The 18,698-nt window shown below is 41.8% G+C and overlaps 1 protein-coding gene across 1 annotated transcript in view; it reads left to right on the plus strand.

Annotated features, from left to right (window-relative positions):
• The window catches only part of LOC132826671 (carboxypeptidase A1-like), a 40,883-nt gene that overhangs the window by 17,000 nt on the left and 5,185 nt on the right, over positions 1-18,698 (plus strand). The window contains exons 6-11 of the mRNA XM_060842716.1: positions 4,661-4,762; positions 6,661-6,759; positions 7,205-7,315; positions 13,314-13,404; positions 15,631-15,830; positions 17,606-17,690. Coding sequence (XP_060698699.1) covers positions 4,661-4,762; positions 6,661-6,759; positions 7,205-7,315; positions 13,314-13,404; positions 15,631-15,830; positions 17,606-17,690 — 688 coding nt within the window. The remainder of the gene's footprint in view (positions 1-4,660; positions 4,763-6,660; positions 6,760-7,204; positions 7,316-13,313; positions 13,405-15,630; positions 15,831-17,605; positions 17,691-18,698) is intronic.

Genomic DNA, 18,698 nt, shown 5'->3' on the forward strand with positions numbered 1-18,698 from the left:
CATGTCCAGACTCTCTGCGCCATCGCACGCTGCCCTCGAAGTAGCTGTGGGGGGAGTGAGACTGTCACACAACTCCTACTGGAATGTGCCTATGCAAAGGAAGTCTGGAGAAGAATGCAATGGTCATGTCAAGAGTTGTCCCGACCAGCTCCGTGATGCTGGACACTGTGCTCTACGGTCTGTTCCTCGGCATGTACACCAAGATGAACATCAACTGTGCCTGGAGGACCATCAACTCGGTGAAAGACGCCCTTTCTGTCAGCCAAAAACTTGTTGGACTTCCAGTTGAAGGAGTTGATTCCAACTGAGTGTTGCAGACTGGCACATTCCAAGGTCCAGGACTAGGTGTTGAGGGACGTGCTAAAGCTTGGGGCAATTGCCTCCAAGGCACAGTGGGGAAAGACCACCATGTAAGGTCCTTCTGCCAAAGAATAGCTGGGGTCCATTCAGTCATTGAGCCCTACTGATGCCTCAACTAAATGCCAAGAGGTTGCCTTTAAATATAGAGAATGGTGAATATAAAAGACAATTTGCTCTCTGTAAGTAAAGAGAATGACTCTTTATGAATGACTCCATTAACTGTACAGGTACCAAAGATTTTTTTCTATGAATAAAGCATATTTTTGCAATAAATAAATAAAAATACTTGTTTCATGAAAAGTTAGATATATTTTCGTATAGCATCTTTAACACTGTAAGACATCCCTAGATATTTCACAAGAACATTACAAAAGATGACCGAAATCTTGGAGCAAAGTAGCAGATTTTAAGGACTGTCTTTAAGAATAACAATTGGATAGAGAAGCAAATATGCAAAAGAATACAGTGTATTCAAACAGAACGGGTACCCAATGAACACAGTCCACCGATTTCTCAGCAACAAACGCAAACAAGCAGACAAATGCGTCCAGAAACCCTAGCCATTCTCCCCTACATCAAAGACATCTTGGAAATGACTGCCAGACTATTCAGATCTCTGGGCATCATGGTAGCCCACAAACCCACCAACACACTGAAACAGTAGCTAATGGCCTTAGACGACTCTATACATCCAATAAGCAAAACAAACATCTTTTACAAAATACCTTGCAAGAACTGGTGACAAAAGCTACATTGGACAATCAGGCAGAAAACTAGCCACCAGGATATATGAAATCAATTAGCCACAAAACAACATGACCCTACTATTACTTATATCCTTACATACAGACGAGTAAAGACTCCACTTTGACTGGGACAACACATCCATCCTAGAACAAGCCAAACAGAGACATGCTCGAGAATTCCTAGAAGCATGGCATTCCAACCGGAACGCTATCAACAAACACATCGAGTTAGACCCCATCTACCACCCTCTGAGGAAAAAAACTGGAAATGACATCACCAACACAGGAAATGACATCACCAACCCAAGGAAACCTAAATACATAAATCAAAAGCGAGACATATCACCAGCTCTTTACTGGAGGCTCACTGATGATGTTACCTAGTATGGTGACGAAACGTCTGAAAATGAACCTTCCAGTCAGCGAGCAAACTTACATCCAGGGAATTTGAGTTTATGGAATTAGAGGAAGCACAAGAAGTGGGAAATGGATGAAGGCAGATATATTTTGTAGGATTTGAGTAGATTTAGAAAGGTAGAGAGGAGCAAAGAAAGGGAGAAAAATGAACATGAGGCCAATAATTTTAAAATCAAGATGTTGCTCGGTCATAAGCCAAAATTGATCAGCAAGCACAGGACTGATGTGTGAAGGGGACTTGCTGAGAGTTCAGTGATGACAAATTAATGAGGCTGGTAGGTTGGAGACCAATCAGAAGGCTGAAAATAGGAAAGGCATGGAAGAGGTTTTCAGTAGCACTTGTTATGAAAGTGAATGTAGGTGGTCTTGATTTTGCAGAGAATATAGAACATGATTTTTTAGGTGCTGGTGTTTCCCCACTCATATCAACTGGCCTATAGCCGTTTAATGCACCAAGGAGTGTTAATTAGCTGGAGACAGGATTTTAGACCCTAACTCAAGAGGAAGTCATACCTTACAGAGTGAAAGCCAATCTGATTGGTCAACAGGTCTCTAGTTCATGCAGTGTTCCTGTAATTGCAGGCAATCATCAGATTCTAAATGGAGCACAGGGCCAGATAACCATTGGAGTTTCACAACAAAAACTACAACAAAGCAGGGGTAGGGTCAGAAATCATGGGCTTTGGAACATGCTGCTCTGGACTGGCTCTGGTACCAGCCCCACAGAGTGTACAACATTCCAACATCTCTGCCCAAGCAGAACAGCACTGCCCACAGACCCAAGCACAGTGACTCCATTGCCCCCGAGACCTAAGCCCCATGTTCCCATCACTCTAACCCAAACACAGTGGCCTTATTCCCTTCCCCCTATACAAGCATAGTGGCTCCATCTCCCCAGATCCAAGCATATCAGTCCCATCCCCCCAGACCCAAGCATAATGGCCCTCTTCCCACCAGACCCAAGCACAATGGCCTTGTCCCCCAGATCAAAACACAACGGCCCCTCTGTTCCCCTCCCCCAGTCCAAGCAAAGTGGCTCCATCCCCCCGACCCAAGCACAGTGTCCCTGTCCCTCCTAGAACCAAGATAGTGGCCCACCTCTGACCAGAGAATGATGGGTTCACTTCTGATCTGAGCACTGTAGGCCATTTAGAAACCCGATATCAGTTTTTGGCACCAATTAGATTAGATTACTTCCAGTGTGGAAACAGGATCTTCGGTACAACAAGTCCACACCGACCCGCCGAAGCGCACCCACCCAGACCCATTACCCTACATTTACCCCTGCAGCTAATACTACAGGCAATTTAGCGTGGCCAATTCACCTAACCTGCACATTTTTGGACTGTGGGAGGAAACCAGAGCACCCGGAGGAAACCCACGTAGACACGGGGAGAATGTGCAAACTTCACGCAATCAGTCGCCTGAGGCAGGAATTGAACCCGGGTCTCTGGCGCTGTGAGGCAGCAGTGCTAACTACTGTGCCACCGTGCCACCCACAATGTACCATGACTCTCTACCTCCACCCCACCATACCCCACCCCTGGAATGGTTGTGGCATACCTTTGAGCAAGGCAAAATTCAAAAGGAAATCCATGAGGGTGACCCCTCACTTATTTCAAACAAGGTTCAAACAAGGTTACCTGCTGGATCTGCCCTTTTCCATCTCTGATTTTCTCCTGGTGTCCTTGAAATTATATCTAAGTGTCTTCAAATGGGGTGGCTGCCCTCGTGCTCACCCATCCCCTCATAAAATTTCAAAAGTGTCTGGGACAAGTGAAAAGGTGGCAGGAAGGCCATTACGGAAGTTGTATGCCCTGGTACCATCAGCCTGCAAACCCATGGGCAGGGCTCCCTGTAATATTTACCTTTTTGGGTCATAGTTTTAGTCATGGAGGTGTACAGCACGGGTCCTTTGGTCCAACACGGCCATGCTGACCACATATCCTAACTTAATCTAGTCCCATTTGCCAGCATTTGGCCAATATCCTTCTAAACCTTTCCTCTTCACTTAGCCATCCAAATGTTGATTAAATGTTGTAATTGTACCAGCCTCTATCACCTCTCACAGTTCAATCCATATACACACCACCTTCTACATGAAAAAGTTACCCCTTAGGTCCCTTTTAAGTCTTTCCCTCTTCACCTTAAACATATGCCCTGTTGTTTTGGGCTTCCCTACCCTGGGGAAAAGGCCTTGGCAATTCAGCCTATCTGTGCCTATACCTTTCTGAAGAAGTGACAAAGAAGATTGATGAAGGCAGAGTGGTGGATGTTGTCTATATGGATTTCAGTAAGGCGTTCAACATGAATCCGCATGGTAGACTGTTTAGGAAATTTAGATAACATGAAATACAGAGAGAGCTAGTCATTTGGATACAGAATTTAAAACTATAGGTTCAGTACTCAAACTCCGACACCACGTTTGGTCTGGGTCATCCTGAGGCAGTGACCAAGGAGCGGGATGGAAGCGATAGCCAGGGAACAAGATTTGTGATGCATCGTGAGAAAATGAAGCAAATGGATCTTTCACTTGAATCTAGAGGGTGGATTCAGCAATCTCACATTCCCAAGGAGCGACTGACTCAATGGAACCACTGCTGGGAGAGTCATGCTAGTCATATCTTTGTTTCTGATTTATGCTGTCTTGAAACTCAACATCCTACTTTGATCACAGGATGATTCAATTATTTTTACAGATGTCTCTGGTTCATAAGAGTGTGGCTGACTACATTATCCACCTTCATTTGCATCACTATCTGTGAATAGCAGGATCTGCTGGGTCCTGACAGCAGCCAAGGTTCATGCAAATGTGAGTTTGTGCATCTGCCTAAGGTAAGGTGCCATGAACTTGCACCCTGAGTGTTTGGATTCTATAATGGAGCTCTGAGCAGAGGGTAATGCTGAACCATGCTGCATCATTGCCTTGAAAGAATGTACCTCCCGTCAATTATGGGTAATGGCTCAACTGAAGGTTAGGAAGAAGGTTTCATCATGAAAAGCATTTTATGAAAAGATTCCTCAGCAACCTTGCACCTTGTGAACACTTATAGAGCCATAGAGATGTACAAATTACAAAATGATTTAGTGATGCACTGGCACGTCATATACATTTTCTATATTTGGTTTCTCCTCAGATTTTTACGTGGCTGAAGGATCTTGCAGCTGAAAACCCACAATTAGTCCGAAGAATCAAGATTGGTAGAAGTTCCCAAGGGCGAGCTCTTCATGTCCTGAAGGTTAGTCAAAAACTGAAGACATTTAATTTCTCACCATCACATAAAAAGCATATACTGTTTCCGCATAGTTTGCTGTTGCTCAGTTGATAACTAATTGCACAAAATGTCAGCCTCAATCCTGTACTTGATAATTGGATTCATAAGACAGCATCCTGTATCTCAACAGCACTGTATCTACTGCAATGGTTCGAGAAGGCTGCTCACCATCACTTTCTCAAAGACAATTACAGAGGTGTACTAAATGCTGGCCTTGCCAACAAAGATTGCATTCTAAATCACATTCTAATGGGTAGTGGTAGCTGATGAGGAAATGGGAAAATCCTGCCTTGATGCAGAAAGTGGAGCTGTGACTATGGGGTATGTGAGCAGCATAGTCTTCTGAGCTTGGAAGTTGAGGCACATTAATGGAATACAGGAAGCATGTAACCTGTGCTGGGGCTGATCTGGGACCACTGTACACTGACAGGGAAGGAAAGTCTAATTTAAGGTGCAAACTGCAGTGGCTGATTTTACCTTCTCTGTTGTAACATGACCCAATTTCAAGCAAGAGAAAGTGGAGGAAGATGTGGTCCTCAAACTCAGCTAAAACTGCCAGAATGTTCTCACTCCATCTGTTTAATAGGTAGTTACTCAAAGCTTAGACTGTCCAAATACAGATCATTGGAAAGGATCTGGTTGAATGATACAGCTCTAGCATTCTGCAGCTGTCTTTGCTCAGATGAAACCTTCTTTATTGCAGCGAGTCATCCTCTCTATTTATCATTCTTGGCACAGGCAATGCCGCCTATGCTACCTTCTTGCTCTTAATGTCTGAATAAACCATTCTTTGTGTCCCTTCTCCATTGCAGGTACTTGTATTATCAGGGGAATTGTGGTCAGATTCAAACCACAGACACATAGTGCTCATTTCCCTGGTTGGGTATGTACACCTGTGTGCACCTCCTGATAGCTCCATTGCCCTCCAAAATTGCGAGAGCTGTGGAATGGACCCCTCTTTAACTCTAAACTATTATTTGCAGAACTGAGGAACCATCGAGATCGTTGACTCAATCTATTTTATCTTCCAAGTACAGACTGAGAATTTTTAAAGCTCTAGCTTGCTGTTACATACCTACTAATGCATTGACTTATATTGTCTTCTGTCATGTTATCATCAACATGCGTGATGTCCTGCACTTTGAACTCCATCTCAATATACAATTTCTTAATTGAGAGAAAATTTATAGTTAGGCACAGATTCAGGCCTCCCTGGTCTAATTGCCATTATGCTGGGCTTACAACTAAAATACTGTTACATATCGCAGTTCTCCTTACGTTGATGTATTCCAGGCTAATGGTATAAATCCTCTATTTCTAACACAAAGTTGAGGATTTATATACAGTGTGTATGAGATAAGAATGCTAATACTCCCACACTCGGGAATTCTTCAGGAAGTCGCCAACACAGCCCTTTAACCGCTTATGCCAACCTCAGTAAGATCAAATTGAAAGCCTACAAGGAAAAGAGCTCTAGTGTGTGTACCTTCTGTTGTTATTTTTTATTACAGGGCTAATGTGGGTGCATCACATTCTTTATGTGTGAGACATTAGCTTGTTTCCTGCTGAGGTTAGTTGCACTGTTTGTGAAGGACTTTGATGTATTAGCACTTGGCTATCACAATTCAGGCATTCACATGTTAGTGCTCAGTCACTTTCTGTAGCACTCAAATTCACCTGCAATCACTGCATGATAAGAGCTAATATGAGAATGTATATGTGCAAATCTGTCATTAGGCATACAGTCTCTATTGTTCTGTTGAGCTTATTTTTCTAATCAACCTGTTCAGAGATGTTATTACAAAACTCGCGGTCAAGGGGTAATAGAGTCTTTAATAGGGCTGTTTCTTTCATTCAAACAGTTTAGCACTGGACGTAACCGTCCTGCCATATGGATTGACAGTGGTATCCATGGCCGTGAAAGAGTAGCACCTGCTGTCGCAATCTGGATTGCGAAGAAGGTATGAAAACATTCCATAAATAAATGGGGCAACTTCAATGTAATTTGTCCAACCACAGAGAAACTGACTGGATCATGAACAGCACTGAATAGCACTCTCTAGGCCCAGTTTTAGTTTCCAGTGAAATCAGTGGAGAGCAATATTGGCTGAGATGTAAGATCATTCCCTGCCTGGTCACTGGGGTTTCCCATCTGGTGAGTTAGGTGAAAACAATCCACAAATCATGTGCAAGTCTGTAGGATCACTATTTTGTATTCCTTAAGGACAAACTGACTGTAATTGTTCTGATAAATATGGGAAAGTGGTGAATATTGGTCTTTGTAACATAGAAGCAGGGGATGGCAGCTGAAGCTCATGCAGAGCATAATTTTGCACATGGGGAAAATTGTAGAAAACACCCAAGCATCTGACTGTGAATTAACTTCCTGTTTTTGTGTGTCATTAGATCACGACTGATTATGGAATTGATCCCTCCATCACATCATTACTGAATAAAATGGACATCTTCATGGAAATCATGGCAAACCCAGATGGCTATGTTTACAGTTGGACCGCAGTAAATAGTTCAGGGTTTCTGACTTTCTTGGTTCTGTTTCATTATGTTTAACCTTCATTGTCTGCTCCCTCCCTCAAAACAACATTCTACATTTATATGCTATTTATGCTATAGTGCAAAATCATAGGAGCGATTTTTTTTTAAAAAATGACATGGAGTTACATAAAGATGAATTAGAACAAATGATTAAAAACTTGCTAAAATAAGAGTTAGATTTAAAGGAGTGTCTTAAAGGAGGAAAAGAGGTGGCCAGGTTTACATTCTCTTTCTAGGGCGTAGATGCCAATGGTGAAAAGATAATAATAAGTGATATATAGAGGCCAGAAGTGGAGGAAAACAAAGATTTGAGAGGGTCACAGACTGGATGAGTTTATAGAGATAAGGAGGGACAACTATTGTTATTCAAGTTTTGTCACCCCAACGGGGTTATGGAGAAATACTGCCAGCATTCGGAGCAAAGCCCAAAGAGACAGATCTTCATTGGTGAAATGGTTGAGATGAGGATTGGAGGTCAACCAGCTCAATAGAATGTCTAGGTGGGAGGAAGACATTGAACAACAAGTGAGAGCATCGGAGGAAAGAAGCTGAATTGAAGATGCGGTCACACAGTTAGGATGTTTGCTGAGTCCCATGGCACAAGGAGTCTGAGCACAAGGGAAATCAAGGGTCAGACAATCTGGTGGAGGGTGGGGATCTATGCCTTAAAATTCTTCCAATAGAATGTTAACATCAATAAAAAGCAAGCTGGAAATTTTATTCTGGGTAGGGCCACCAATAGCATAGAGGGATGAAGGTGAGGCCTTTGCTGAGGAGTAAACATTCATCCTCAGTGAGGGGGATGAAGGATTTATGCATCCTGCTTCTCGGATGCTGCCTGACCTACTGTGCTTTTCCAGCACCACACTCTTAAGGTCCACCAATAACCAAATACCTAGTTGTCTTGGAGTCAACAATCACGGCAGTCAGACAATGTTTTGTAGTTAAACAACCTAGCAATCCAATATCATCTTTCTTACACAAATGCCCCAAATGAATTCAATTCATTGTGAGGGGGGAATCTAGAATATTGAGATCTTGGGTTCACAGGGTTTTGCATGGGACCAGACAAACTGCACAAAACTTGTCATTCCCTGGTGTATTTGGAAATCATGAGGAAGAGAAATCTTGCCATCTTTGAGATGATGAGATTGTGGATCATGGTTCGGGAGTAAAGAGACTGAAGTATGGCAGGCTGGGCAATGTTAGAAATGGGAAACCAAAGCAATTATTTGATGTATTTAAGAGGCCAGCTGATGATTGAAGAGAACAGAGTACTGGACTGCATGAAATAGTGATTAGTCAGAAAGTTTGACTGAGTGCTAACAATAAATAAGAAGTCTGTCTTTTCAATAGGGACAGAATTACTTTATGCTTACTGGCCCAGTTACACATTTCATAAATTTGTGAGGCAATTTCAATGTAATTTCTCCACCCACGGCGAAACTGACTGGATCATGAACAACACTGAAGTGCACTCTCTAGGCTCAGTTTTAGTCTCAGTGGAGAAATGAATGGAGAGCAATATTGGCTGAGGTGTAAAATCATCCCCTGGTGGTCACCGGCGTTTCCCATCTAATGAGTTCGGTAATATTAGAACATAGAACATAGAACATAGAAGGATACAGCGCAGTACAGGCCCTTCGGCCCTCGATGTTGCGCCGACCGAATCCTACCTAACCTATACTAGCCCAATAACTTCCAAATGCCTATCCAATGCCCGCTTAAATGACCATAAAGAAGGAGAGTTCACCACTGATACGGGCAGGGCATTCCATGAACTCACAACCCGCTGTGTGAAGAATCTACCCCTAACATCTGTCCTATACCTACCACCCCTTAATTTAAAGCTATGTCCCCTAGTAACACCTGACTCCATTAGCGCTAAATGGTTCTTAGTATCTACCCTATCTAAACCCCTAATCATCTTATACACTTCTATCAGATCTCCCCTAAACCTTCTCTTCTCCAATGAGAACAGCCCCAAGTGCCTCAGCCTTTCCTCATAAGATTTTCCTACCATTCCAGGCAACATCCTGGTAAACCTCCTCTGCACTCGTTCTAAAGCTTCCACATCCTTCCTATAGTATGGCGACCAAAACTGCACACAATACTCCAGATGAGGCCTCACCAGAGTCTTATACAACTGCAACATGACCTCAGGACTCCGGAACTCAATTCCTCTGCCAATAAAGCCCAGTACACCATATGCCTTCCTCACAGCACTATTTACCTGGGTGGCAACTTTCAGAGATCTGTGTACATAGACACCAAGATCCCTCTGCTCATCCACACTACCAAGTAGCCTACCATTAGCCCAGTAATCCATCATCTTGTTATTCCTACCAAAGTGAACGACTTCGCACTTAGCTACATTGAATTCCATTTGCCACATTTCCGCCCAGCTCTGCAACTTATCTATATCCCGCTGTAACCTACCACTTCCTTCCTCACTATCCACAACTCCACCGACTTTTGTGTCATCCGCAAACTTGCTTACCCAGCTTTCAAGTCCTTCCTCTAGATCATTTATAAAGATAACAAAAAGCAATGGTCCCAAAACAGATCCTTGTGGTACACCGCTAGTAACTGCGCTCCAAGATGAACATAATCCATCAACTACTACCCTCTGTCTCCTTCCAGCCAGCCAATTCCTAATCCAAACCTCTAATGTATCCTCAATGCCATACCTCCGAAGTTTTAGCATTAGCCTACCATGGGGAACCTTATCGAACGCCTTACTAAAATCCATATACACAACATCTACTGCTTTACCCTCATCCACTTCCTTAGTCACCTTCTCAAAGAACTCAATAAGGTTTGTGAGGCACGACCTGCCCTTCACAAAACCATGCTGGCTATCCCTGATCACGTTATTCCTACCCAGATGTTCATAAATCTTATCCCTTATCATTCTCTCCAAGACTTTGCCCGCCACTGAAGTCAGACTCACTGGCCTATAGTTACTAGGGCTATCCCTACTCCCTTTCTTGAACAATGGGACCACATTCGCTATCCTCCAGTCCTCTGGTACTATTCCTGTTGACAATGACGACATAAAAATCCAGGCCAATGGCTCTGCTATCTCCTCCCTAGCTTCCCATAGGATCCTGGGGTAAATGCCATCAGGCCCAGGAGACTTATCTATATTCATCCTTTCCAATATTCCCAAAACCTCTTCCCTGCATATTTCCAGGGCATCCATTCTAATTATTTGTGATTCCATATTCACATCAGCAACAGTGTCCTGTTCCTGAGTGAATACTGATGAAAAGTACTGATTTAATGTCTCTCCAATCTCCTCCGCCTCCACACACAACTTCCCACTACTATCCTTGACTGGACCGATACCTACCCTAGTCATCCTTTTATTCTTGACATACCTATAGAAAGCCTTTGGGTTTTCCCTAATCCTACCAGCTAAAGACTTTTCATGTCCCCTTCTCGCTTCTCTTAGCTCCCTCTTTAGCTCCTTCCTGGCTACCTTATAACTCTCAATCGCCCCAACTGAACCTTCACGCCTCATCTTTACATATGCCGCCTTCTTCCCTTTCACAAGGGATTCCAATTCCTTACTAAACCACGGCTGCCTCACAAGGCCCTTTACACCATGCCTGACTGGTACATACCTATCAAGGACACGCAGTAGCTGCTCCTTGAACAATCCCCACATCTCATTAGTGTTCTTCTCTTGAAGCCTGTTTTTCCAATCCACACATCCTAAGTCATGCCTCACCGCATCATAATTTCCCTGCCCCCAGCTATAGCTCTTGCCCTGCGGGGCACGATTATCCCTCTCCATCACTAAAGTAAAAGTCTGCAAACGTCTGCCTAATTGAAGAGTTTCAGCTGATGTAAGACCACTGGATAACATAAATATGTTGAAGTGTTTACAGTTCTTTCACATAATGAGTACACCTTGGAAATATTTACTCAGCCACTAAAGATATTGTAACTTGATAAAGCCTGTAATAATCTAGAGGTTAGAATGGGCAAAGGGAAGCAATGAGGTAAGATTAGGAAGGCTAAGAATTAACTCATTTAGTACGTAATGATTTGGTGCCTAGTGAGATCAGAATTTGTATTTCATCAGATCCAACTGAGTTTATACATAGATAATAGAAAACGTGCCAGAAAAACTCAGCAGCAACTGAGGGAGAAAAAGACAGAGTGGGCATTTCAAACCCAATATGACTCTTGCTTAGAACACACTGGACTTGAAACGTTAACTCAGTTTACAGTTGCTGCCAGATCTGCTGAGTTTCTTCAACATTTTCTGTTTTCAGGTCTTCACCATGCACAGGATTTTGCTTTTGTTTTAGAGTTCTGGATATAAGTTTGCTTATTGAGCTGTAAGATTCATTTCTCAACATTTTGTCACCCTACTAGGTAACATCTTCAGTGGGCCTCAGGCAAAGCATTATACATGATTCCTGCTTTCTATTTATATGTTTGGGTTTCTTTGGGTTGGCGATGTCATTTCCTGTGGTGATGTCATTTCCTAAAAGCATGGCATTCCAACCAGAACTCTATCAACAAACACATCCGGTTAGACCCCATCTACCACCCCCTAGGAAAAAGAACAGGAAATGACATCACCAACCCAAACGTATAAATAGAAAGCAGGAATCATGTACAGTGCTTCGCCTGAGGCCTACTGAAGATGCTACCTAGTAGGGTGACGAAACGTCTGGAAATTAACCTTCCAGCTCAGTGAGCAAACCTACATCCAGAATCTCAACATGAGCTACAAATCTTCTCAAAACTTGTTTGTTTTAGAGTGTTTACTGAGTGTTATTTTATTTTTTAAAATGTATACATTTATAAGCTAAAACACTGTAACATTTGTTCTCAGGAAGTGACAGACTGACCTGTAACTTAAGGCTGTGTCTTCATTGATTGAAAACTAGTCACTTCCCTCATGTATTAATCTAGTTTCTGATGACATGTTAGTATGCAAGGGAGAGACAATGTACAAGGCAGTTGATGAGGCTAACAATATATTTTCATCGTCCTGCTGATTGAGTGCAGATATCTTTGATCGCACTGCATACAATTGCCAACTTAATTCCCTCACTCACTTTTATGTGTTTGTAGGAGGATTCATTCATCCCCAATTTTCATAAAATGCATGAAAGGAACTCCAATTTGCATCTGTACGTTGTCAACATGTGGAATGATTTTCTGGGAAATTGGCAATGCAGATGAGCGCTCTGGAAGTGTGCTTGAGATGACATTGAACTAATCTGTTCTCTTAAACCCCCAAAGTACATTGAAGCTGCAGAGTCACACACAACATTTAAATCCATCCTTCCTTTAATTTGGCTACGGCTTGTTCAAGATAGAACTCTTCTTAAGCAAAGAAAGGGCTTAGGCTTGATTTAATAGAAGTTTGTAAAATTAGGAATGGATTTGATAAGTTAAAACATAGAGAAGATACTTCCACTTGTGGGATTCCAAAACTGGGGGTAATAACTTTAAAATTGCTACTAATAAATCCAACAAGTAATTCAATAGAAATCTATTTACTAAGAATGGAGAACTCATTATGACTGTATTTGAGGTAAGCGCTGAAAATGTGTTGCTGGTTAAAGCACAGCAGGTTAGGCAGCATGGTATTTGAGGTAAACAGTATGGATATATTTAAAGGGAAACTAGATTAATATATGAGGGAAAAATAATTGGAAACATACAATGTTAGAGTTTGATAATGTGGGATTGAGGAGGCATTATGTGCAACATCAATTTGTTGAGTTAAATGGGCTATTCATGTACTGTTACTTATATGTAAAATGACCAGTTAATGGCTTGAGTGCAGATATCATCAGAACCATGCTTATTAGCCTATTGTTTCTCTTTCTAAGTGCCTTTCGAACATGCTAAATTATCATTTAATAATTAGCGCTGAATGTGCATAGTTTTTGAAAGTGAATGAGCTAATTCTGAGTACCTGTAATCCTAGAATCCAATGTGGCGTAAGACCATGTCCAACAGCTCTGGAACTCATTGCTTTGGAGTTGATGCAAACAGAAACTTTGACATTAACTTTGGAGGTAGGATTTTGTATTTTTAATACTGTTTTACATCACTTTACATATCACTTTACATAGTATTGTGCTGATGGAGTTGATCAAAATTAACCCTACTTTCTAAAATTAAATATAATACTTGCATAATTGAACAAGCTGGGATCTTCCTGATCACCAATCTAATTGAAAGGAAAAACAGTCTCAATCGATCAAATGGCTTCCTTCAGTTCTGATGTAACAAATAGGCTGATGTGTGTCATGGCAACAGGATGCCCATAATTCTGGCTTTCTGCTGACATAGAAGTCTATAGTGCAGAAAAAGGGCCTTTGACCCACTGGGTGTGTGCTGGTCGAAAACAAGCACCTAACTATTCTAAGTGTCCTGTTGCTTTTTCTCACTGTGAGTAAATGTCCTACTCATGCCTCTGTAGGTTAATGCCTGCTGGTATGAACCAAGGAAAATCCCAGACTTTGGCCTGAATGTATTGCTGTTAGTGCAGTGTGAGCAATCCAATTGGTCTTAATGTTGCTGGGAGTCAGAGGATAACATAATTACTTTGAATTCCAACCTCTGGTTTTCGGGAGAGGGTGCTGACAGAAAATTCAAAATGGATGGCTTCACAGCTCAGCCCAATCTGTGAGGAGGAACAGTCAGCTGAAACTTACCTCTTGCTTTCACATGATGGAAGACCACAAAAGCTGAAACAGAAATGGAAAACAAATTGCATCAGGAATCAAAGTCTTTCAGGAAAGAAAAGGAGAAAGCTGGATGAACAGGGCTTAGGTTCATAGTTCATGTTTGGGTTAGCATGTGATTTTGAGTTAGGGTTAGGATTGGTTGTAGGAGTAGTGTTACAGGTGGTTCATTATCCCTGTTTTGTGTTTGTATTCTCATTCCTTAAGCTTTTTCTTTCATTTTTATTTGTTTTACCCTTTCTCTACCTGTCAATTTGTTTTACTTGTCATTTTCCTTTTCGTTGTAACTTTTCCTATTCGTGGCTGGGCTTTTGGGCTACAGTAAGGATTAACATTATAACTTACATTGATTCCCTAAAAATATTTCCCCCGATTTTGGATTCCTTTAAAAATTGGCGATGGCTGCGGATTCAATTCTAAATATTGGCCCTGTCGCTGGAACTCATTAAAACAACTAGATAGATTGAAATTAGGGATCCTGGATCAGTGGTGCTGGAAGAGCACAGCAGTTCAGGCAGCATCCAACGAGCAGCGAAATCGATGTTTTAGGCAAAATATTCCTGATGAAGGGCTTTTGCCCGAAACATCGATTTCGCAGCTCGTTGGATGCTGCCTGAACTGCTGTGCTCTTCCAACACCACTGATCCAGAATCTGGTTTCCACCCTCTGCAATCATTGTTTTTACCAGATTGAAATTAGGAACATGATTAGGCCATTGTGGGTGGCAAGGTGGCACAGTGGTTAGCACTGCTGCCTCACAGCGCCAGAGACCCGGGTTCAATTCCCGACTCAGGCGATGGACTGTGTGGAGTTTGCACATTCTCCCTATGTCTGCGTGGGTTTGCTCTGGGTGCTCCGGTTTCCTCCCACAGTCCAAAAATGTGCAGGTTAGGTGAATTGGCCATGCTAAATTGCCCGTAGTGTTAGGTGAAGGGGTAAAGGTAGGGGTATGGGTGGGTTGCGCTTCGGCGGGTCAGTGCGGTCTTGTTGGGCCGAAGGGCCTGTTTCCACACTGTAAGTAATCTAATCTAATCATTCATCTCTTCCAGCCTGCTCTGTCATTCAGTATGATGATGGCTAATCATCCAGCACTGCACCCTTTTCTTGCTTTTGCCCCAAACTCTTTGATCCCTTTAACCCTGAGAACAATATTCATCTCTTTCCTGAAAACATTCAATGTTTTGCCCTCAACTGCTTTCTGTGGCAGAGAATTCCATGGGCTCACCATTCTCAGGTGAAGAAATTTCTCATCACCTCAGTCCTAAATGTTCTACCGATGTTGCACTCCCTTCATAATTAGAATACCCTTCCGTAGATAAGGAGACCAAAACTGCATACAGTAGTCAAGGTGTAGTCTCACCAAGGCCCTGTACAATTGCAGCAAGACTTTCCCGTTCCTATACGCAAATCCTCTCACTCTGAATGCCATTGTACCATTTGCACTACCACTGTCAGAATCTGCACTGGTTTGTTTTCAGCTAAAGAATATCTAAAGATGGAAAGGCTGGTAAATGTTGTGGTGCAAGGCTAATAAAAGCTGTTTTTGATTCACAGGCAACGGGAGTAGCAAAGCCCCTTGTGCAGAAAGTTATTGTGGGCCTCATGCGCATTCCGAACCAGAGGTGAAAGCCATTGTGAATTTCATCAAAAACCATGGCAATTTCATGGTTTTCATCACACTCCATAGCTATTTGCAGCGTTTGCTGTATCCTTATGGACATACACACATGCCTCCAGAAAACTTTGAAGAATTGGTATGATGCTTTTTCTGAGTTTATTCAAAACAATTTTCTAATCAACTCCTGTTTTTTCTATATAAATGTTGGTAGTTTTCTATGTAGAGCAGTCACTATGGATGGCTTTAAAAAATACTTGATTCCATTTGGATTAATATCCATTATTAAATATAGATTCATTTAATAATTCCTTGCCACAGAAGGCTGTGGAGGCCAGGTCATTGAGTATACTAAGGATTGAGATAGATAGGTTCTTGAGTATCTTGAGGGTTGCAGGGAGAAAACAGGAGAATGGGATTGAGAAAGTTATCAGCCATAGTTGAATGCTGGAGCAGATTCAATAGGCTGAATGGCCTAATTTCTGCTCCAAGATTTATGGCCTTATGGTTTTATAGAATCGCCAGGAGGGTGCAGGCCATTCAGAGGGCATGCACATCCTGGACAGCTTTTGTATCCTGGATTACAGAATGGGAATGGCTGAGGTCCTTGGTTCAACAGAAAACCTGATCAACAGCTCTTTAGATACAATCGATTTTGGTCTTTACCACTCGAGTATTATGCACCGCCTGTTTGGAGCACAGGAAAGAAAGATCTGAAGCATAATGAAGATCTGGGAGGAGGGAAAGGATACTTTGAGGAGAAGAAAAATCCAGAGAAAGGAAGTTCCAGACAGGGTGGAAAATGGTGGGAGGAAAAATGGAGAGGGAAGAGATATTTGGCAAGGAGGAAGGTTTGAAAGGACGGAAGATTGCGGAGGGGAAGGAAATCGTGACTCAAACGTTCTTGAACTTGGGAAGATTGGGTGAAGAGATTTCTGGAGTGAACGAAGATTTGGAGCTTTGGGAAAGTTAACTCTGGATAGAAGGAAAATCAGGCAGAAAGGCATTTTGTACAATTATGCCACTGAGAACTGCTCTCCACTGAGGAAATGAAGACCAAATCTTAAAGCATTCAGTTTTACTTGTGCCTGGTGCACGCTGTCAGCTGGTTAGGTGTATTAGTACATTATATTTCACCCTCTTGGGACATAGCATTCAATGCAAGCCAAACATGGAGAAACAGAAGAGTCCTCTTTTTCCTGGTTATACAGTCCCTTTGTGACCTAAGTTTCAGGTTATCTCAACATAACTCCTTGTCGGTATGAGTCTACAAGATAATACTTCCTATAGCTGAACATTGATTGAAGTGTTAACACTGCAGTTCTTGCTAAAGAAACAGAAAGGAATCTAGAACAAGAGCATAGACGCTAAAATTTTAATGGGCTGTTCAAGCTATTAATACAAAAAGGGACTAGAAAATTGGAACTTACTGCTTTGAAAAATCTGTTGCGAATGGGATCAATAGAAAAATTTTAAATTGGAATTAATATAGATTTTTATCAGGCATGGATATTAAGGACTGTGGTACAAGTCATGATCATGACAGGACTTTTTAGCAATGTTGATTGAGGTAATTAATGAGGATATTAGTGCTTTTGCAGAATATTTTACTTCCACTTAAGAGAACAGACACAGGCTTTGTTTAACATCTTCCCTGAAAGGCAGAACTTCAGACATTACAGCAGTCTCTTGATACTGTACTGGACCAACATACTAGATTGTAAGCTCAAGTCTCTTGAATGGGATTTGAACACACAACATGTAGTCAGTGCTGGCGTTGTACCTCTGAACCGCTATTTAAAAGTAGATGACAGTTGACTAATTTGGATAGAGATTGTTATCATTAGTTCAGAATACAAATGACCATTGTACTAAGCTCTAATGATTTTCATGACCTCTCCCTGCATGGTATAGGCCACACTAGCCAGTGAAGCAATTGAAGCTCTGACCTCCTTGTATGGCACTCAGTATACACATGGAAGCATTGTACAAGCTATTGGTAAGTGACACATTGAAAACGGCCATGGGTTGCTTTGTAATCTGACAAATTTCAAAGCTTTTGCTGCAATCTTAATGTTGGTGGGTAGGGCAGATTCGACCCATAGAAGAGAGAAGCTACAAAATATGGATATAACGGGACACAATTCAGATCCATAATGAAAGTGCATATAACCACATTTTTGAATGGCATGGGGTTTTGAATGTTGTAAAATCTTTCTCATTATTTTCATCCAGCTAACAAGATGGTTGGAAGAGTTGAAAAAGGTGCAGTGCATATATCTGTTATCTGTCTGCAAATAATATGTGCACAACAAAACAGATGAAAGCATTCTCTTGTTCATTTTGCAGACCAATGCTTTGGTCAATCAGTCAGTTTGCCAGGTTTAAAATGTAAACACAGCCTGGCAATTAATTATCAATCATCATGAAAATGATGATTTGGAGGCAGGTGTTGGACTGGGGTGTATAAAGTTAAAAATCATGCAATACCAGGTTGTAGTCCAACAGGTTTATTTGGAAGCACTCGCTTTCAGAGTACTGCTCCTTCATTAGGTGGTTGTGGAGTATAAGGTCGTAAGAGACACAATTTATAGCAAATTTTTACAGTGTGATGTAACTGAAATTATCTATTGAAAAACCTGGATTGTTTGTTAAGTCTCTCATCTTTTGAATGACCATGTTAGTTTCAGTTCTTTCATATTCAAATCACAGAATTTTTTTTTAAAAAGTTAAATTCTCATGTGAACTTTAACAATAGGTGTCATGTTGACCCAGATAATGCATTGAAGGTGTGAGGCTGTCTGTGCCCCAATGTTCAAATTGATTCTAATCTAAAAGAGGGATTTACAGTATCTTACATGGATTCATGCAGTTTTTGAGCAAAATGAAATGTAATTCTGAAAGTACAAATTCACCCTACACCTTATATGTGTGTGTGTGTGTGTGTGTGTGTGTGCAGGGATGTATGAGTGTCTGTGAGACAGTGTGTTTATGAGTGTGAGTGTGA

Source organism: Hemiscyllium ocellatum, chromosome 23 (genome assembly GCF_020745735.1).
Source record: "Hemiscyllium ocellatum isolate sHemOce1 chromosome 23, sHemOce1.pat.X.cur, whole genome shotgun sequence".
Classification (NCBI taxonomy): domain Eukaryota; kingdom Metazoa; phylum Chordata; class Chondrichthyes; order Orectolobiformes; family Hemiscylliidae; genus Hemiscyllium; species Hemiscyllium ocellatum.